The sequence below is a fragment of the Chelon labrosus genome (assembly GCF_963514085.1).
Source record: "Chelon labrosus genome assembly, chromosome: 23".
NCBI classification, from domain to species: domain Eukaryota; kingdom Metazoa; phylum Chordata; class Actinopteri; order Mugiliformes; family Mugilidae; genus Chelon; species Chelon labrosus.
Window position 1 is genome coordinate 10,461,789 of NC_140356.1, and position 22,732 is coordinate 10,484,520.

At 39.8% G+C, this 22,732-nt stretch overlaps 2 protein-coding genes across 2 annotated transcripts; one reads left to right on the forward strand and one right to left on the reverse strand.

The window, feature by feature from the left end:
- Positions 1 to 927: 927 nt before the first annotated feature.
- On the reverse strand, positions 928 to 9,013 carry pus7l (pseudouridine synthase 7 like). The gene is made up of 10 exons (XM_084572997.1): positions 7,053 to 9,013; positions 5,114 to 5,934; positions 4,845 to 5,004; positions 4,551 to 4,761; positions 3,896 to 3,994; positions 3,722 to 3,803; positions 3,368 to 3,533; positions 2,228 to 2,354; positions 1,648 to 1,701; positions 928 to 1,564 (listed from the first exon to the last, which is right to left on the reverse strand). The coding sequence occupies exons 2-10, from the start codon at positions 5,901 to 5,903 to the stop codon at positions 1,253 to 1,255; spliced, it is 2,001 nt and encodes a 666-aa protein (XP_084429123.1). The 5' UTR covers positions 5,904 to 5,934; positions 7,053 to 9,013; the 3' UTR covers positions 928 to 1,252.
- Positions 9,014 to 12,377: 3,364 nt separating this feature from the next.
- LOC311508443 (tetraspanin-8-like) lies at positions 12,378 to 20,872 on the forward strand. The gene is made up of 9 exons (XM_084573197.1): positions 12,378 to 12,528; positions 15,213 to 15,278; positions 15,473 to 15,592; positions 15,687 to 15,761; positions 15,889 to 15,981; positions 16,095 to 16,187; positions 17,873 to 17,944; positions 18,304 to 18,387; positions 18,978 to 20,872. The coding sequence occupies exons 1-9, from the start codon at positions 12,469 to 12,471 to the stop codon at positions 19,110 to 19,112; spliced, it is 798 nt and encodes a 265-aa protein (XP_084429323.1). The 5' UTR covers positions 12,378 to 12,468; the 3' UTR covers positions 19,113 to 20,872.
- Positions 20,873 to 22,732: the final 1,860 nt, after the last annotated feature.

Below are 22,732 nucleotides of genomic sequence, written 5' to 3' on the forward strand. Positions count from 1 at the left end.
TACAGCTCTACTTTTACAGGAGAGTGGATCATATGAACTGGTGGGGTGGATTTAGACACAGATCTGGAACATAATACACTCTGTGTCGTTGTCATTCAGGGGGCAAGGGCTGTTTTCTCTCAGATAAGGAAGTCAGTATCGTCCAGACTTCACCAGACCTAAGCAACTTAAAGTTCATACTCGACAAAGTAGTTTGAACAACCTTTCTGTGCAACACCTTTACAATTACTGTCTGGTGTCAACCTCTAGTGGTGATTAGACTCCAGTGCAATAACCAGAATATACAGCGAGCCAAACACAGACGATTTAAATAATTTTTCTTGTTCCTAATGAAATTGTGCAGGAAACTAGCTTTATCTACACTAAAGCTGATTAATTTACAATTTTTTTTTTAGTACTGATGAATGGAAAAATGCGTCTGTATCATTTAAACTCCAAACCCAAACTTTTAGACGACAGAGAAAAAATCCAGGAGATTAATTATTCAGAGAAATTAGTGGTTGTAAAAATTTGTATTTATTTATTTATCTACCACTAACCAAGTTTCCAAGTTATTTATTTTTTTCCGTTTTTTTTTACACTGAGAAAAATTTTCTCTGTAGAGGCCATGCGATGCATGTGGTCCCCTATTTTAAAATTCCCATTTATTTTCATTTTTCCTTTTTTATAAAAAGAAAATGTTGGGAAATATATCTGGATTAAAGCACCATCAGCAGTTTTTATTAATTTTTTCTGTTTATGAAGAATAAATTATTGCTTGCACAAAAAAGAATAAATACAATAAATAATAATAAATTAAATTATTTTAAATTATTTTACAATTTTATTCTAATTTATCATTTTAAAATGTGCATTTAAAGTGAAACTTTTGACCAAATATTGCGGATTTTCTTCCGAAAAATAATACATAAATATCTGAAAAGTGCAGTGATTTCTCAAATACTAAAACTTTTATTCATGGCACAAAACACATTCTGTTTACATGCTTTTACATTTAACTTTGTTCACATTTGGCAGTGGCCCCCCTTTCAATATAAGTTTTATCAACTGCGCATTATGAATTCTCTTGATGTATAACTCTTCTGCTCAGTACTGGAACAACAAACCAAAAGGCTAATAATAATAATAATAATAATGATGTATCACAATCACTGTCAAAGAAAGTACAAAACATTGTTACAAAAAGCTGCATCTCCTTCCTTTCTCTTTGAAATCATACACAAATACAACAACAACAATGTCCCTGTGAGTTTTAGGGATCAGTCTTCATAATCTCTCTGAGGCAGATGGTGGCGTAGCAGGAGGAGTCCAGGTCGAAGTTCAAAGTGAGACTTTCGCCTGTCCTCACTCTTCCATCGCCTCCGCCAGCTCCCGTCTGCAGCTGGTAGCTGAGGTTGTGCGGCACCGCCAGCAGGGGGCGGTAGCAGCCGGGCAGATTCAGTTTGAGGCTGCTGACTCTGAAGCGACAGTCGCGCAGCCCGTCTCTGGCCAGTCTCTCCTGGTACCAGGTCCCCATGGCGTTTTCTGGATACTTCACGGTGTTTCCTGGCATCGGTAATAACACCTGACAGGATGATAAAGTATCAGCTGCAGAGTTTGACGTACAAATGATGGCATTTAGTTGAAGAATGCAAAAAAGGTCCGTACTTGTTCTAGTGTGTAGGCTCCCGCTTGCTCCTCTTGATGTGTCACTACGTGGATCTGGAAAAGTAAAGCAACAATCACGACGTGCAAGCTCAAAACCAGTGCTGCCAGACTGAGCAGATTCATATCCAGTCGGGAAGTTTTGAATTTTATTATGAGGGTAAAAACAGAATTGGGAGGTAAACTAAATTTGGGCTAATTTGTGATAACTTTTGCAGTTTTTTATGCTGATTTGAAACAAAACCAAAGTGCAATTACTCTTTCCAAGACAGTGTGTGTGTGTGCATGTGTTCCCGCCTGCGTGCTCCGCTCTGTAGAGAGAAGAAAAGCTCCATCTGCCTATGAGCGGACTACATGACATCGTCAAATGGTAACATAGTAAATAATCTCCTCTTCTCCGATCTTTTTATGCGTCTCATTACTACTGTATATATGCTACTAAATTGTGCAACCCTATTAATAATATTTTATTGTTGATCATTGTATTTTTTTTTATAATTGGGACATTATAAAATGGTGTCATTTTGGATTGATGGCTTCCAAAGACATTTACCGTTGTACATCCTTTTCTATCATTTCTTACCTGAGCAGCGCTGCCTTCTCCAGTGTCCTCCGTGTTATTTTGTCCGTCTCGCACCCTCACCAGGTCTCCTTGTCTCACGCTGTGACCCATTGTGGTGAGCCGGTGTGCCACTGCCTCGTTCCAGACTCTACGATCGAGATAACCGTCATTAATTAGTTCGTTTCAGTTCAAAAAACAAATTGAATCACTAATTTAAGACAATCTGCTTATGATTTAGTTCATGTTCAATCGGGCCAAATCCAATATTTTAATATTCAAATTTAACAACACTCACTGCAGTCCTGGACGTATTTCTATGATCTTTAAAGACATAACATTCAAAAAGGATAGTACTTTTCAAGATATCTGGATTCAGAACTCAGAAATCACCCAGCACACAGAATATTTACTTATCCAAATGGTTAGGGTGGTATTTTTGGATTCTGGAAATATCTTCTAAGCAAGTATTGTTAAAAAATATTCATATGTACAGATAAGGTACAAGTGGCACAAGCTGTGTTATAAATATATAACAATAAATAGGGATGTCCCGATCAGGTTTTTTCGCCCCCGAGTCCGAGTCCGAGTCATTTGATTTTGAGTATCTGCCGATACCGAGTCCCGATCCGATACTTCTACAGTACATTAAAAAAAATGAAGAACAGCGAAGTGGCAGCACGCAGCAAAGTGACGTCATGCCGCATACGTTGTTTCTGTGTGGAGTTGAGACGGTCTGACTCTGTACCACCACATAACAGCAAATACTAAGCTGTTATTTTTCCCATTTGTTTTGAAATATTATAGATCTGATAAAAAAAAATAATGAGAATAAATATAAATATATATATATATATATATATATATATTCGATCCCTGATCGGGATGTAACGTCCGATTCCGATCGAGTCTGAAACCACGTGATCGACCCCGATTTCCGATCACGTGATCGGATCGGGACATCCCTAACAATAAATATGGATAGAACATGAAATTGAATGGAAGGAACAGGCTGTGGAAAATGTCTAATTTTCCCTCTCTCTTAAAGTGCTAATGGAAAGGTTACGCATCTCCCACTTGCCGCAACACCTGCTCAAAATAGAAAAGTCGAGATCTTTGTTAAAAATAAATACAGCTGTGAGTTTTCTTTTTTTTGCTGCTAACCTGCTGCAGTAGGCGTGAGGGTAGAAAACTCTCATGCTGTGAGGAAGGCTGAGCCACGCTTGGGCACAACCGTCCGGACCTGTACCGTAGCGGTTCAGGGCCCGAAGCATCAGCCGCTCCCTGGCCTTGGACAGCGGCATCAAGGCCAAAGACTCCTTAGCATTATCTGGCATGAAGGAGACAAGAAAGACGAGGAAGAGTCAAAAACAAGGGGTGAAAGATAAAACACTTGGATTAAGGTCATTTACACAATTTTAGTGTGGAAATGTATGGTTATTCGTTCTGGGTATGCAACAAAATATGAACTTCTAGACAAGCTAAACTAAAACGGTCAGCTGCTATCCTGACTCTCACCTGTTTGCAGGAAGTGTCTCTTGGCGTGGCTCTGAGGATCATCGCCGTCCTCTGGAGTGAAGAAGAGACGCACAGCACTCACCTGACACACAGCACAGCACACATTGACACAGGACATGACTATTTTCAATATGCGCCGACAGGGAAATTGGTAGCGTTATCTTTAACACTCACCATATCCTCCTTCAGTAGAGCGAGTCCTACTCGATCCGACTGAACGCTCTGTCCGCTCCCAAACCTCTGCGGTCCGTAGTAGTTGACAAAACCTCTGGCCTGCATGGGGAAACAATCAGGGTGAATGTGGTTACTGTAGCTGGTTTGAGGTTGGACTGTTTGTTTGCTACACAGACCCATCGGCGAAGGCGTCTTTGGAGACCGTGCAAAAAGGGCAGGGTTTTTCAAAATGTGACAGTGATTGGATGAAGCGTCCGTCTATTATAGGCTGAACACAAAAAGTCCCGGGCTGAGGAGTCTTTCTGTTTACACAATGCAATTTGCATATAAAACTAAACTAAATAAAATCAAATGACAGTGACGTCCACATCAGCCAGTAGTTCCTCATGGGACACTGGTTGGTCTGTACCACAGAGATGGATGGAAAGATGGACTGTTGAGAGAGAGATGAGGTCCTAATGGAATCATCCCTCCTTCAAGGCAAGAGTTTGCTCCCATAACACATAACCAATATTTTTTGGCTCTGACAAAACATAGAAAGTCCATCATTTGTACTTAAGTATTTATAGATTGGGACAAAATGTATTTTTTCAGTACAAAAGTAGCAACATGCTACACTGTGTGTTGAGTAACCGCAACTGAAAGAGAACAGTACCTTGACGTTCTCCACTGCCTCCTTTACCAGAGCCGCCAGACGAGTGTGTTTGTCTACAGCAGAGTGTGCGTCAGTGTGTGGTCTCAGGTCGCGGACGACCAGGTCAAAGTGATTCCCCTGCAGTCGTCCAAGCCTGAGAGGCTCGCCGACGGAGCGAACCTGAGACAGATGCATCCCTCTCTTCTCGAACTCTGACGTCTTCTCCGCCAACCTAACGATACACAACATCAGATCAGTGAGTGGCTGTCATAGGGAGAACCTTAACATCATAAGACTATTGCAACACAGCTCTACCGTTGAGGTGAGACCTTCTTGACCACCATGGACTGGTAGGTGATGGCTCTCTTGTCCTTGATCCCGGCGTAGGTGAAATCGGACGGCAAAATCCCAAGAGCTGCTGCCATGTAGCTGATGGCCTCCAGAGTCTCCAGGTTTTCCTTACACAGAGTGAATGCTGAACGAAGCACACATACACACACAGCCGTGTTTTTATCGTATTGTTTATATTTCAATATCACCTGTCTGTTTCCACTGAGACAACAATAAGTTAAGTTGGACCTTACCAGTATAAACTTCTTCTTCCTTACGCTCCTCTGCGGTTCTCTTCTTTGGCCTCCCTCGCTCCCTCAACCTAACTGAGATTGATGTCCTCCCCTGGTCAATGAAGCTTTTAGTCTCCACCAGTTTCCCAAACCGTCTATTCAGGAAGTGATGGACTGCCGTCCTGTGCTCCTTATTATCATCAGGTCCGAATGTATAGGATGAGCCTCGCACCTTCGCATCTATAAACCTGAAGAAGTCCTCTGCCTCGTCCTCCTTAACCAGCTGGGAGAGCTCTCTGTAGTCGGGGTCTTCCCTCACCCTGATCTCGGGCTGAATGGTGACAGTCATGAGGAAGGGGAAGCGGTGTCTGACGGCCCGGTGGACGTTGGCTCTCTGGTGTTTGTCAGCGAAGGATCCCAGTGACAGCTCCAGCTCGGGTGGCTTCTCATCTCTGAGAGTCAACACAAAGTGCTCAAGCTCTTCACTAACCGACTGGCCTAAAATCACACCTAAATCAAAACTACCTAGACCCGGCAGGGGGACATCCACCCCCCACTCCAAGGAAACGTCAGCATCTTGGGACACCGAGGAACGACTGTTCTCCAGGAATTCTGCGCTGGTTTTGTTGTTTCCATCTGAAGAGGCACAGCCTGGCGTCTGCATGGCTGCTTCTGTTTTAACATGACGTCCATCAATGTCTATCTCAGTCACCACAAAGTCTTCAATAAAGTTTTTGATGGTTCCAAGAAAACCTTCATGGTTTGAAATGAAGCATGCAGGGACGTTCACAGCCTCGCTGCCCTGCTTCATGTTTCACTTTATCCAGAGATTTTACTTCTTCCTGTTGGTGAAAAATAACACGTTAACAAAATGGGCATAGATTGACACTTAAAACAAAAAACACATTTATGGGGAACTACTGTTTTTTTTTTTACAACCTGGACCTTATTTCTGGCATAAAATACGATCGTTTACTCACCCATATAACTTTTGTGAAATTTATAGTCCATCAGGAGATAATTAGATCAGTGTATATTCATGTAGTGGGAGTGACTGGGGCACCGAAACGCAGCCTCTAAATAATGCATTATCTGCCGGTCCGGCATCTATGGTTCGTCCACAACCTCAGAAACCATTCAGCTATGTTGTAAAAAACTAGCAGTAGCAAATTACAGGTAAACAAGCCGACCGTTGTGGGTGCGCGCGGCGCTCAGAGATGACATCATCCAGGTCAGAAGACATCATCCGGGGTCTGTAGGTCAAACTACAGATGATGATAACAAGTAACTCTGGACTCAACGGGGAATAGCACTAGCCTACGATAACAAAATATTGGTGAAATGAACAAGATTCGTGGCAGATAATGCTTTATTTAGAGGCTGCGTTTCGGTGCCCCAGTCACTCCCACTATATGGATATACTGATCTAATTATCTCCTGAAGGAATACAAATTACACAAAAGTTACATGGGTGAGTAAACAATCGCATTTTATGCCAAAAATAAGGTCCAGGTTGCAAAAAACAGTAGTTCTCCTTTAAGGCTATAAAACAGGATGTATACTAAAGTGTTTCAAAATGTATAGTAAGACTACCAGAAAGATCAACGCAATTTGACAAAGAGCATCAAATTTGTTTTTATAATGCAGAGGACGGAATATGTCGTCCACGTGGTTAGAAGACTGAAAACATGTCAAGTGTGTTTTTAAAACGACCTTGTGGGATTTTAGCAACACCGGAGTTTAAAGGCTGATGGTTATATTTTGTGAATGTATGCTAATACTTGACAGACACAAAACGGGGGGCAGTCTCCAGACTATTAGAGTAGAGTCACACCTTCAAACTAACGCCAGGGTTCTTAGAAACAGGATAGGCGCTTTGTGTCCGCGTAAGCACTCATTATGCATGCGAAACAGTTCGTCTAATTGCAGGAATATTTCAGCGTCCTGCACGTAAACCTACCTCGACATTGGAGACAAAGCAGAGCCGAGCCTGCTATAAAAAAAGAAAGAAAGCAGAGCACATGGCTGTCTGTAAATGTAAACAGAAATGAATTAGGCATTAATAATAATGACTTAACTGTTTATTTACGCAACCAACCAGCATGCGGTACGTAAACGAGACGCTTGTAAACACAACCACGCTCAGACGATTCAGTCCACTTCCGCGTCAGGTGACCATCATGTGACTTTTCTTAAAGGGACAGTAGAACGGAAATGAACTTGAAGCGGAGAGGGCCACTAGTAAGTAACTTAAACGCAAACTAATACAGTTTTTTCCAATTGCTTAAACACAATTTTGCAAACTTGGCTGGTTTTATCAAAATACTAACACAATTCACCAAACCACTCACCCAAATTGCAAAATACCTCATATATCCCGCAAAATGAAGCACTTCAACCAAAATCAAACTTTTGCACCAGATGGCACACACTTTTTTTTTGTCTTGACACATTTTTGTCTAACCAACTACACACTGTTGGGCATAATGAAAAGCACTCTCATCTTTAGTATGCTTTGCCATAATGCTAACATAGTTCAAACTGTAGAGAATTCTTCAGATTGTTCACATGCACAGAAATATTTGCAGATACACACACGTGCTATTGAAATATTTATTTTTTTATTTTTCACCAAAGTCAGTGCAACATATGCACAGCAGATATATTTACAGTACATTGGAGTGAACTAAAATATGCTCACAACACAGTAAGCTGAAAAATACAATTGCAGAAAAAATGTGCAGATAAAAATAAATAAATAAATAAATAAATAAAGAGGAAAGCAAAAATAATTAGACAGCATCCTGCCGGACAGCTGGGTCTGGCCACAACACCTCGTCCACATCACATTCTCACCCTCCCTCTTCCTCTTCCTCTCTCAGCAATGTCTTCCATTGTTGTTGTAAAAGAAAAAAAGATGCTCACCTGTGGTCTTTTATTGCTTACTTCCTGATTGAAGTGTTAACAATTATATAACACCTGTTTGGCCAGGTAGCACATATAGTGGCCAACGAGCTCATGTAGTGCGCCATTTTAAATGGCAGTGTTTTGAAATCGCAAACATGTGACTTTATGTCAGATTGTTGTGTCTTATGCAGAGAACCGCGTTCAGTACACTTAAAAAGTACCATTTCGAATTGCAAAATGTGTGTAAAGCAGAAAATGTGTTTAAAGTTTTGGAGATTTGAGATGAGGTTTTGCTCCCTGTGTGTCAGTTTAAATATTTGTGCTATCCATGTCATTTTAGTGTGTTAGCAACTGGAAAAAACTGTAAACATATAGTGATGCACATTGTTATGAAAGTATTCTAAGTGAATCATGATAAATAATATATCATGCTGCAAAAGCCTCAGATTATTTCAAGTGTATCTACAAGTTACAGTTTTTTACAATCACTTTGCTACTATTTTCAGAACCTTGATGTCATTTTTCACAACTCTAGACACAAAACTCAAAACGGTTATCACTTGTAACACAGGCTGTCTAATGTTCAAAACATTGCATTGTGCATTCACATCTTTAAATAAATCTTGCACTTGCACAATCGTTGGTTCAAAAAACAAATTTACTGTGAAATACCATTGAAACAGAAGTATAGATCACCCACACACAAGCAACCGATAGTTTCACTGTGTCATTGTTCGTACAATCATTAAATATTGTAGAACAAAATAGGTGATACACGTTTCATTATGGTACTACATGTACAGTACAGTAAATACATCTCTGTAAAAGCACTGCAGTAGTAGAGAGAATACTACAGACAGTGGAATCATTGAACAAAGTTTGTAATACAGTATATTGATGCAAAACACTAGATAGAGATAGATAGATAGATAGATAGATACTTTATTGATCCCCAAGGGGAAATTCAAGACAGTACAATCACAACATAGGTTTACAGTATTTGAATCAAAGCAAAAATACTATAATTAGCTATGAAATACAATACAAAATAAAAGACAGTACTGTAAAACATCAAATGCATTGTTCCTCAACTTCTTGCTTGTACTGTACATGTAAGAAACAAAACAGGAGTGATTACTGGACTTCTACATTGTCATCAACTCTGTTGTGGATTTGGATTTGTTTCCATACAACTATGCATTTAGAGTAATGCAACAGTTACTTATCATTTTGAGCAGTTGTATCAATTGATAGTTAGATCATTGTAAGGAAATGAATAGACACTCATTTGAAATGTAATGTGTGAATTGCCTTTTGAAATACTAGTATTTTGATGTTAAGTTGTATCATATTGAACAGGTGATTTTTTTTGAATGAACAAATGATCTAAGTTTTATGTGTATTGTATCCAAGCAATTGAGAAAAGGGTTAGAGTTTTGTAAAATGTGCATTTTGATCATTGGTTGTGAGTTTTGTGTCTAGAGTTGTGAAAAATGACATCAAGGTTCTGAAAATAGTAGCAAAGTGATTGTAAAAAACTGTAAGCATTACCGATAATGTTGCACAATAAATTGCAAAGAAAACACATAAACCACATTCCAAGTAAACATGCAGTAGTGTTTGCCACTTCCCCTATGAGCATGCTTTTTGCTGACATGCCGAGCAGTCGCTTATTTACACATCTGGTCACCAGATTATTAAAAGACCAACGTGCACTCTCTTTAAACTCTGTTTTTGGTCTCCACCTAAATATGAGAAACCATTTCCATTGATTGTCTGTTCTATATTGTAGCTACTGCTGAGAAAGTGGTCTTACCACTTGCACCAACTTGCACCCAACAAAAATTACAACACACCGGATTATGACTATGAGCTGCTGAACCGCGACTTAGTTAGAAATAACAACATTTCTGGAAATGAAACACATGTTATCAGCAAGAAAGAAAATTTCCTATGAACCTTGGGACTGACTCAGGCAATAGGCCACAATAGGCTATTTGCAGCATTCACAAGAATTAAATTCTCCATGTGAAAGTCCCTTTGCTGACAGTTTAATTTTGAGACTGTCCAGATGAGTATTATTACTTCCTGAAAAATCTTGGAAACGCTGTCTTCATATTGCACAATGATTATATTTATAGTGATATGTTTCTAATAACTGTGCAGCTGCTCGGGAGCGTATCCCCGGGAGTCGGGCGAGGATTCACATCTGGGGAGAATTTCAGTTTAAAGGGGAACTCCGGCGCAAAATGAACATGGGGTTAATAACACATGTGTACCGAGTTCGACCGTTCTCTGGTATTTGTTTTCATGCATTTGTTTTGTTTGTCAAATGTGACCAGTTTTCTTGCAAACCGCTATTTAGCGTATAACGCTAGCCTTCGGGGCACACCTACACATAAAAAGAAATCGCTATTTCTATACCACTAACAAGGCTCACAATATCACCACACTTACATGGTAGAATAACTAGGGTCTCTACATGTAAACCGAAGCATTGAGAACTTTGCAAGTATACAGGCAGTTTATTAAAAAAGGACCGTTCGCGTCGGGCTCGCATATCCAGGCGGGCGCCATCTTGGGGAAACTGAACTCTCTTTCCTATGCGCTCAGTGCTTTCTTCCGGCAACAGACAGTTCAGTGTCCCCAAGATGGCGCCCGCCTGGATATGCGAGCCCGACGCGAACGGTACTGTATTCCTTTTTTAATAAACTGCCTGTATACTTGCAAAGTTCTCCATGCTTCGGTTTACATGTAGAGACCCTAGTTATGCTACCATGTAAGTGTGGTGATATTGTGAGCCTTGTTAGTGGTATAGAAATAGCGATTTCTTTTTATGTGTAGGTGTGCCCCGAAGGCTAGCGTTATACGCTAAATAGCGGTTTGCAAGAAAACTGGTCACATTTGACAAACAAAACAAATGCATGAAAACAAATACCAGAGAACGGTCGAACTCGGTACACATGTGTTATTAACCCCAGGTTCATTTTGCGCCGGAGTTCCCCTTTAACGCACAAAATAGCCACACAAACTTGTCATGTTTTCCTCGGCATTTCCCAAACTGGGATTGCAAACCGCAACGCTTCACTGGTAGATGTTCATTTACAGTTCAACTGTTAAAGAAATCCACCAATGTTTCAGAGTAAGCAGAACTATCAGGAGTGCTAATGTGCCCCAGAAGAATTCCTGTGTCTTTCTCAGAGATATGAAATGCAAAGACAAGAACCAACAAGGAGGGTATAGTGTCCATTAATAAGTAGCTTTAAAGAGGATTAATAAGTAGGCCAGAAAGCAAACGAGGAGGCAAACAAAACTTGAATAAACTGGATAATATTCATCATTCGTTCAGTCTAATTCAGATTCAAACAAGTATGTATTTATGATTTTTTAGGGAAGGGCAGCAAAAAAAGAGAGGGCAGTATTCAGAGCTTTTTGACCCTTTGTATCATTACACCCACCAACATCTGTGTGCTACAGAATGCCTCTTTGTCTCTGTGCCTTTATGTCAAACAGATGTGTGAAAGCCGGCCAAAAGATCTTGTGGACGTGAACCGGGGGGAACCTGATTCAGGCATTTGAAAGCATGGGACAATAATAAAGCTTGATGTATGTCTCTGTGTGGATGCTTGCATTGGCCTGCGAGGCGTGTGTTTTTGTTAGGCACACCAGATGTTTCACTTTCTTCATCAAGAAATGTTCCACTCTGGATCTGCTTTAACAACCGAGCCGTTTTTTTGTTTTGTTTTTTTCTCCAAGGAACACCGGGTGGGAGCAGTGAGGTTCTAGCAACGTTCGTGATGTGTGTGTGGGTGAGAGTTAGTTGCACAGAAATGCATATGTGTTCGCATCTGATGAGAAGTCATGGGATGACTTGGAGACAACAGGAAACAGGAAACAGAAATGAAAAATTACTCAGAGGTGGCTTGAGCTGTCGTGAAGGCATACACACAAATAAGAATTAGTTTCACCCTCTACATTCAGAAAGAAACATTTTATAATCAAGAACCAAACAAAATGTTACAGTATCCATAACTAAGGGTACAAAAGAGGATTATTAAGTCAGTGCTCATGCTAGTAAGTGAAAAACTGATGACTGCTGAACAGCTGCATTTGTGACTGTTGCACACATTTCCTCTCTAGCTGATAATCTTTTACATGGTGGTCACAACCTCAGAAATGCCATGACATGCATGACTGACAGCCTTTAAATGCTGTCGAAGAGACACTCTTACATTTTCTATGAATTATTTCCAAAACATCTCCAACTCCACCTACACACATACCCACCCCACCCCCTCTTTTGCAGATGGGGAGGGCTTGTACCAACAAAAACAGAGGGCTTTCACTCTCTCCTACCAATTGAAAAAAAACACTGTCTGTTCCAAAACAGAGAGAAGTCTGTCTCCATAGAACTTGGATTTCTTTCAAAGGAATGCTTTAACACGTACAGTGAGCTCAAGGGAAACACAATGGGGAAAGCGAACGTCTGTTTAAAACGGAGTTACCTGATTGTGTTAGGTTTGATCGCGGTAAGTGTTTTAGTTTTTTCTTTTCTTTTAATGCTGACTTTTGCAAGTCATACCTAAAGCACTAAATGGACTAAACTGTTGCCATTGGCACCGAGAGGAAGTGTAAGTTTTTAAAGGGAAATTCAAAGGAATGTTAGGTTGAAAGTGAACCTCCAGTGCAGAAAGGAAACCTGAATTGATGTAATCTCTCCAGGAGCCCATACTTGTAATATTTTTAAATAATAATTAAATTATGGGTAAATATTGTAGCTGTCTAACTAACTTTAAAATTAGTTTGATATCTATAAACTGCCCCCCGAAAAATCATTCTTGTGAAGCCCAAATGTGATTGCATCTAATTACATTTGATGCCACTAATAATGAGTTTTGTTGGAATAAAATAAAGTGCTGCCAGTCTGTGGTACAACATCTGGGTCCAATCGGTCCTGTGAGCGTGGTAATTGTTCATTGGAATTCAGAGTAATTCCCAGTTTTGTCTGGTTTTGTTTTTGTTGTCTCTCTGCTCTTTTTTTTTTTTTTCCTCAGGATTCATGCGACACATGGGAAACGAGTTGGGCAACATGTGGTTGAGCTTGTTTAGGCATGGACAATTAAGATTTAACTGTCGCTGGTTTTTCACGAGTCTGATGGTTGACTGTTGTTTGCAGTTTCAGTTCACTATTTGCGTTTCTTGATGGGTTAACCATAATGATTTGGCACACTCATAATCAGCAACTTTTGACATCTCTCTGTTGGAATTGTAGTTCCGTTAAATCCCATCAAAAGGTATTTTAATTGGATTCAAATCAAGACTCCTAAACCAAACTTTGTCAGACTTGGATGCATGCTTAGGATCATTGCCTTTGTGGAAAGTCCAGGGAGCACAATGCTTCAATGCACCAAGCTTTTGAACACTTTGGCAATCCCATTCTTCTACAGAATGGCCTAGTCATGGTTACCAGTTTTTGCAACAGCAAAGCACTCCTCAACACAATGGACGGACCTCGAAACTGGGCCGGTGTGAAGGGGTTCTTCTTGTCCAACAGACCTTATCCATCTTATTCTAGACATATTGCTGTAGTGTTCGTAACACACCACCAGTAAGGCAAAAACAGACGATGAAAGTTTACATGAACACAAGTTGAACACTAAGTGTAGTGTGGCCAAATTAGTGCACATTGGCACACTCTGCATCATCATAAGGCTTCGGGATGCGCTGGAAAAAAAAAATGTGTTGGATGTTACCAAGGAAGAAGGTGAAGAAAGCCCCTTTCACAACATCCAGTGTAGGACACTCTCCAGGATATGAAGAGAAAATAAAAGCCAATAGAGAGGGTTCACATCGATGTGCAAAAGATTAATAATCCTTGAGAGTGGGAAGACCAGTTTAGGCCTTGCAATAAAATAAAATAAAATAAAATAGGCCACATTGGTTCTGTAACAACATTCTTTGTATACATGAAACATCAACCTGTACCAAAGATGAAGGAGGCCTGGAATAGCTAATTAGCTGAATGAGCCAAATTAATCTGCAAAACCCAGTAGAGGCAAAGTGATACATGGACATGCATGGCATCCAATGGCAACGGGTCACTAGTTGTTGTTGAAAGAAGGCAGGACAATGACCCCAAACCTACTGTGAAAGCAATGCAGGATTCTTTTTGAACGTTTGCTGAGTCAGTCCCCTGATCACAACCTGCTCAAGCTACAATTAACTAAACAAAATTAAAGGCAAAAAGACCCAGAGATGAACACCTGCACCTGTATACTGTAGGGTGACTAGAAAATTGACCTTTATCAGATATTTTTGCTGGTCACAACAGAGACATCACAGGTGGAAATAAAGCATCAGTAAGCCATGACAGTGTCCCAGTATGTACAGGAGCTCCTCAATGTCTTAATTTGCCCTTATTACTGGAGACTACGGTGCATAAAGAAACTTGGAGTTTCTATACATTGAGTTGTGTGCAAAGTCTTCCAGCAGGGTGGAGATCCATAAATAATAACTTAGCATGTGCACAAGTCATGACGCACACACATAAAACAGCACTGTTCTCGGTTCTGGATCAGCGGTAGAGATCCATTAGAGACAGCAGCTGTTAAAATATTCTACTGCACCCCAAGATGATGTCAGATGATCGGATCTGGAGACGCATGTTGATGCCTGGTCTGAAGACACAAACCTAAAGGTGGCCACTTGCGATCGGATTGCCCAGATCGGATGTTAATGCAAGGTCTGAACAGGCCCTCGGTGGAATCCTTTCCCCCCTAGGGATTTCCCTTCAATTAAAATGTATGCGAAGAATAAGGTCTGTGGGAAAAGAGGTGGGGTAACTGAAATTAGAAAGAAAGCCTGAGGACATCTGGTGGGTGGATGAGCAGTGGGAGGAGACAGAATGACAAATAGAACAGACGTGTTTGCTACTACACCTGCATAGGCCAGATTTACATGAGTTCAGTCACTGCTGAATATGTAAGACATTGCTGGTTCACAAAGAAAAACCGTCAACTATATATAATACGCACAATCTGTTTGCTTATATCACGCAATTCGCACAAATGAAATGATTAAACAAATCTAGATTAGCCAGAATATCTCAGCAGGGTGGAATTTAGTTGTGTATGATTATTAATTTACATCTTGAATGCATCATTTCTGGCATGGCAACCTGTGACGGCATTTCTTGGCCCTGTCTCTGTTTCAGATCATCAGCTTCTTGACGTTGGGTCTTGCTCTGTTTACCCACGGGTACTTACACAGAGAGCATGAGGTAACGTGTGCTTTAGCTTCGACACATTTAAAGCATTTATCATTGTGTGAACCATTCTTATCACCCCAAACAAGTAAGCATGCATTCAAATTATAAACTGTACAACGCTCATTTTCAAAAGGTCAGCGATAGTATTGGATTTAAACCATAGATGAATGTATGTCACACTCAAGCCCTTTTTCTTGTTTCCAAAGGAAGAGGAGCAAGCATTCAAAGGCCTACATGCCATGTATGGTATTGCTGCTGTCACTCTGGCCATAACCATCCTTGGTGTATTTGGTGTCCGCAAGGAGAAGAAGTGGGCGCTAATAGTGGTGAGCAAAGAAAACAACACATTGTATTGGTAGTAGGGCTACATAAAGTTATAGTCAAATCTGATCTCCATATATGTTTTTATGTGTGCTCAAGTTTACAGTCGTCATGATCCTGTCCTCTCTGTACATGCTTGTGAGTGAAATTACGGCACTGGCTCTGCAAAAACAGGTATTACCGAGATCATTTTATGTGTTTATAGTTTGCCTTTTTTTATGTGTGCGAATTTACCTTAAAATAAAAATCCTGTACCATTTTAAAATAGCACATTTTTACATGACTTTGCTTTGACTTGTAGTTTGCTGCAGCATTGAAACAGCAATACATGGAGCTGTTGCCGGTGATTAATGCTAGTGAAAGTGAATACGGCCTCCACCATTTACAGAGTGAAGTAGGTAACCTTGTGTGTGTGTGTGTTTATGTTCATGTCTTATTTGTCTGTTTGTTTCCCATTTACTAGTTTACTTTATGTTTTCTAATTTTCTGCTCTGGCTTCCTTCAAAGTTTCAGTGTTGTGGTCTGGAACATGGCTACCAGGACTGGGGCTACAACATCCCAGAATCTTGCCTGTGCAACAATGACTCCACTAATCCATGTGTGAGTGCTACTCCCTTTCTTGTGGCTCTACCAGATTGTGTGTATATATAATATTTGTAGGGTCATTTCATTTTAACATGGGCCGAGTTTATATGCACTCCACTGCCTGGGTTATGATCTTATTTCTGAAGCATGTTCTTCTTGTGGATATAAACATTGTACCGAGATTTGGGAGCAGTGAAGAAACATTTTTGCTTGAATACACTTGGATGGGAACAAGCATCAGAATGCTAATTTATTAGAGTCTGTAGTAATTCTCCTAATCTAGCACAGGCGCCTGCAATCAACAACCAGGATACTCGTATTCATCATGCATACATGGATAGGAGTAACCAGATTTCTCTGTCTTCCATGTAAACACCATGTCCTCAGTATGTCCAAATCAGGATAAGCCATAACTGAGATATCGTTGTGAAAAAGTCTTTGTAAAATGCACTTTTTATTTCAATGTTATACTGTGCCTTTAATGCAGAGTGACACTGTAGATGGCTCGGCTAAAACATGCAAGCACAAATGCAAAGAAAGGGCTGATATTGCGCAGAGTATTCATCGTTTGAGACACTTGGGGTCCACAGAGCATGACGCCCATTGACTATAACAATTGTCTGACTTTCATGTAGGATTTGTGCACTCATTCCTCTTCATGTCCAGCATGCTAACATTTGTATTGTTGTCATATTAGCATATGTTGGCATTTACGGCTGTCCTAGTACTTATTTGAGACTGCTTAGCCTTATAGGTGGTTTAGAGTTCTGCACAGAGATTACGCAGACCCTAGCGCCGTAGCTGACATAGGCAGTGACGCAGACCGCTTGGTAGTAGCATCTTTCCACTTTAGCATTTCCGGCTGCTTCTACAGCTCCCCAATTTTCTAACTGATTGTTTCTGAATTTTGTCAAAATTTCGAACGTTTCGGTCGACATTGTTGAAAATGAAGCAGGAAGTGGAAAGTGAGGCAGGAAGTAGAAACAAAAATTAACCCGACTGGCAAAAAAACCCCACAGGTGCTGACTAGCGTTTAGGTGACGTTTTTACAGAGGCACAAGTATGAATGGCTCATACCGGCGTCAACTACGTGCGTAAGTTACAGCGTCTATGTCCCGCAGTACTTTAAATGAGCCTTTAGACTAGTTATGTTCGATACTACTGATTTCCTTTCTAATTCGATACTGAGTAACAGTCAGGATGGCGATACCGATCCGATGCCGATACTTTGTGCAAATACACCTAATGTGTCTGGTAAATCTAAAAAAAAAAAGTAGTGTATTTCAAATCATAGCTTCATAAAGAATACAAGAGCTGAAATATCTCCACACACGACTCCATTTACATTGTGTCTACAGACTGAGTGATGCTGTGCTTACGCATTACGCGCTTGCCCAGGCAGAAGAAAAAGTAGTTCCCACTGACCGCGTATCTTTAGACAAGATCTCAATAGTTTAGTTACTTTCCACTGTGTTCCTGTTAATGATATAGATTACTTCAAATGACTGAAATATCAAAAGTATTGATATTTTGATTTGAGAATCGATTTTTGAGTATAAAGATCTGGTATCGGAGGTATCGATATTTCAGTATCGATCCGCACATCACTACTTTAGACTATTAGTCTTGTGCCAATATGAAGGAACACCTATTATGATGCATTTGTCATCCAACAAATGTCTCGTGTCTTTGTCTTCCAGATGGAACTTCCTAGAAACAGCAGCCTGTATCAAGACGGGGTGTATGGCCAGGACGTCATGATTTATGCCAAGGTAATAAAGTCACTAAAATCTAAATGCACCATAAGCAAAAAAAAAAAAATAAAATGAAGGGAAAAAGTATTTTTTTCTCTTTTCCTCCAGCTTTCCGACATAAGCCAAAACAACTCTAACAGCAACCAAATCTGTTTCCTGTCATAAGTGTCTTCTGAACCCATAAAAGTGACTTGAAAACTCCCTGTCTCTGCTTTTACAAGCGTACTGTAGCAGTACCAGTTCAACCACAGAGCAGTACTTGCTTTAGTTCCTGAAACACTGGAAGTAGTCCTCTCAAAAGCTTGTGAACTCTGTCTGAACTCTTGGAAAAATAAATGTTAAATAAATGATTTATTTTTTCCGCTCTCTTGTTTTAGGCATGTCTTCCACTGATCATAGCGAAGGACGTTCTTCTCCTCCAAATCGTACTGGGCATAATGCTTACGGTCACGTTATTGTGGGTACGTTGATTGTTGCCTCAAGTCTGCTTCTATGTGCTGTATCTCCTCGAACTTTCACTCATACACTTCCAACTCTGATGCTGCCATTTTTGATTTCCTCCCTCTTCATCAACTGTGGTAATTGCAACATCCTGGTACGCAGGCATAAAAGCATTGTGTTTTACAATCATCTAAAACATTCTTGTGAACAAAAGCGATATGATATTTGAGGAACTGGAGGAAATTTGGCCCAAATGTCCACTTTGGGTCAATTGATGTCTGCCCTTTGAGCACCAGATTAAAATCAAGTTCAGCGGAAAAGTAAAGCAAGTTTTTGGCTGCAACATAAAAATTCACACAAATGTCTAATAGGATAAAATAAATAAAGCAATGACATTTTATAATCAAAGGTCAACTTCACTGTGACGTCATAATGCTCGTCTGAACACTTTTGTGAGACTCCTTCTGAACCATGACCTTCTAACTGCAGTTGTCACAAACAAAACTGACCACAGCCCGTCCCACTTGATCTCCTTCAAACAATGCGCTGGAATAATAGAAGATAAACAAGAACTAAATAAAGGCCCATCTCTGTTTGACTGCCCCTTCAGGTGTTGTCGGTGGTGTTGTGTATCGTCATCTTGTGTCAGCTGAATCGGAAGAAAGAAACCCCTGCTGTGGTCTACAGTGCGGAGGCGAAAGCGGGGAACTATACCACCCTAGCAGATGCTGCAGATTACACCTGATGTCTTCATTTTTATGTATTTGCTAATGTCAGCATATTGAGCAATGTTAAGAAAACAAAACTTCGGAACATCCGGATTACCACAAAGAAATGAAATGTGTTCATGATGATTGTCAATATCCAACAAGCTGCATGAAAGATTTCAGTTGTATTTTCTGTTTTTCTTTCAATGTGGTTAGTTTTGCTTTTTTCCTTGGAGCCTGGTAGCACATATTCATTTTTTCTTTTTTTCTTTATCTATGAAAAACGATTTACTATATTAGCCATAAAATACAGGCCATGCCATAAACAGCACATACTGTGAAAGATTACCTTTTACTTGTGACGTTCACACGCAGTTGCATCCACTGAAAATAAAATGAACTCTATAGTGGTATTTTCACCCAGTTAGCACCTTTAAACAGTCAGTGGTTAAAACTAAGCCCTGATGAAGATCATGGGTGTATATTCTGTACTACATTTTATACAACTTATTTTTTTCCAATTTTGCAATAACATGGTTATATTTTCAAAAATGTTAACGAAAGGCAACTGGACTTTTAGTTTTTATTTGCTTTCCTTTTTTTTTCTATTTTTTTCTTTATTTCTTATAGACTGTCATTACTACATACTGATGTTAAGGGTCGGCTGCTTCTGTTCATGGGACTGTATCAGTACCAGATAATAATGCGCATTGCAAAATAAACATATCCAAATTCCTTTAAACCTGTCTTTTCTTCTTTAGCATTGCTGTGTCACAGTCTCTTTGTACTCCTTTATCCGTCGCACAAATAAAAAGGAGAATGAGGTTTACAAAGCTTGGTTTATTCTGCAACTGATCCATGCAGAGCCCAAGTGTGATTAAGTTAGCCTGGTTGATTTTGAATTCTTTAAAATCTCCCTCATATAAAAGTACTCGGAAAGTACAGCTTTGACACTACTTTATATTTCTATTCCAGTACATGAGTTGTTGTTGCTTGTACATTGTGTACTGTCTGTCAATAATATGCACACCAATCAGCCACATTAAAACCACTGACAGGGTAAGTCAATAACATTGGCCATCTTGTGCCAATTCAATGTTCTACTGGTATTTTGGACCTGGTATTCATGTGGATGTCACTCAGACATGTACGACCCACCCGGACCAGATGGCACATTATTGTTGATATGTACAGTACGAACATAGTTTCTGTGTGTACTGTAAAGATATCCAACAGCGTCACCTCTTTATTTATTTGCTCTAACTCTTACTTGTACATTTCCAACCCTGATGCTGGCCTTCATATAGACTGATTTTAGCCCTTAGAGGCATTCTTTTTTAACTTCCCCCTTTTTCCTTTACTAATTAAATAATCCACAAGCTGTAAATCCCAGCCATGTGAAGTTGTACTTTCTGTGTCTAGATCATTTCATCTTTTTTTTTTTTTTTCTGTGATTTTCGTGACACTTCGAATGGTAAAAAATCCACTTGAAAATAAACTTGACTAGCCGGAGGAGGCTAGCAGACAAGTTCTAGCACTTAGAGCATTTGTTTTAACTGATGCAAGAAAACATTTTGAGTCCTGAGTATCAGACATACTTGCAAAATCAAAACTGTCCCAATTTCACATTTGTCCTTGTCTCTAAGGCCAACATCTCTCACTCCTCCTTTTGTTTTGCCTGCCCCCCTCAGGCTCATTCTAAAATTACAGCTCTATTCAGAGGAGACAATGTTGAGTAGAAAATAAGTATCTGTCTCTGTTCAGCTGTTCTTATAGGTGCTGTCAGTAGTGCTGTGTATTATTATCTTGTGTCAGCTGATTTGACTGATTGTAGCTAAATCTAAAAGCTGGGAACTCCCGGTCAGCTGATTAGAGAATTAAACAGAGAGACAGAGTGAGAGTGATGGTGAATTGTGAATAAGAAACAGCAAATACTGTGAAACTTAGTTTCCTGTTGTTAAGGGAGAGCTTTATTCTTTGCCACCATTGCTTTCGTGTTTGCTCTGGGGTGCCTAACAGTGGGTTCTGTAGTGGCACTAGAGACAATTTGGATTGGTATTGGAGCTATCTAAACCAAACTGGATTGAACTGAATTGGAACTGAGACAATTTGCTGAATTACTGACAGAATGAGCAATGAATGCAAGCCCAAGTCAGGTCGTGTAAGGCCAAAAAAACTAAAGGACTGTATTTATTAACTTTTTTTTAGCCAGCCATTAAGCTGTTGACTATTTTTGGACATACTGCATCAGCAATGGCTTCACAACTCCATCCATCCATCACAGGGCTAACACCAGGAGACATGTACCGTAAAGCTATCCATGAGAGTTGAGAGACTTTTGAACAAGTTTCTACACTCTAAGCAACAACTTTAAAATAAACTGAAGACAAAAAACAAGAATCACATTTTTATTCCTGCTATTTACAAAATATTACATCCAATAAATAAATAAAAACAGTGTATGACAGAAATAAAAACACCACACTTTTGCAAGAACATACTGTAGAATAGGCATTTATGGTTAAAGTGCACAGGTAGACACTGGATCTGCTGTTTCAGATGAAGTTCATTTGACAATGTATTGGTCAAGGAGACGTTTCAACTGCAGGCAGCTCATGCAGCAAGTTATATGAGAAGTGACGTGGCATAAAAGGCTTCTTCGGTGAGAGTGGCATCAGTTGGAGCATTACAGTCTCTGCAAGAATATCGATGACTCAGTTTCCTACAAGAGCCTCTCACAATCTTATTGCACCTTCTGCCATAATTTCTCCAAACATTGAATTTAAAATGTGAGGATTACTGCATGTCTACTGCGTGTGCAACAAAACAGAATGCCCTCTCCTCTTTGTCGACATGATCAGAGTACCATTTACTCGCTGAATGTGCTTTAAGAAAAAATTGAACTGCGGTAATTATGTTTCAGATATACAAAGTGCATAACAAGGCATCAAGACATTCTGATGTCCCAGTGAGAGATGCGACTCATTCCTTTGTCTAACCTGATTACTTACCCAAGAAAATACATTGATAAATAAATGATTATACTTCAATCCTTGTAAACACTGTATAAGAAAGGTGCTACATAAAGGTTATTAATATTATTTTCTTAAAGATTATTGGTTGCGCTAATGCTGAAAATTCAATGTGTGCTTAAGACAAGTAGTAATATTTAAATATAAATCCAGATGAAGCGTTAAGTTAAAGTGGCAATATTGAAGATCTCCATTTAGTTCTCTTTGGCGACACCTATGGCAATAAGTGGTAACTGCAGGATAACCACGACTCCTAGAGATTCAAATGCCATGGCCTGACGTCCTCAGTCAGCTGACAGTTCATCCATGCCTCCATAACAGTATTCAACAGTAAATCATCAGACTCTAGCTTGTTTTCCACAATAATAACATATGGCCTTTTACCCACACATGAATTTAAGCATAGGAGTCTACTGTGTTAGCTCCGCCCCCACCTCTCTGGAAGGATAGCTGCTGCTTCTTCAATACCACATGACTTTGGATGGCTTATGATTTTAAATGGGAATGTTGCCAATGAACAGTAACCAGGTTGGAAAGAATTAAGCAAGTTGCCAGAAACTGCAGTACCTCAAATGGCCAAAAGAGGCTGGCTCCAAAAGAAGAAAAAAACACATTAGGTTCATTTT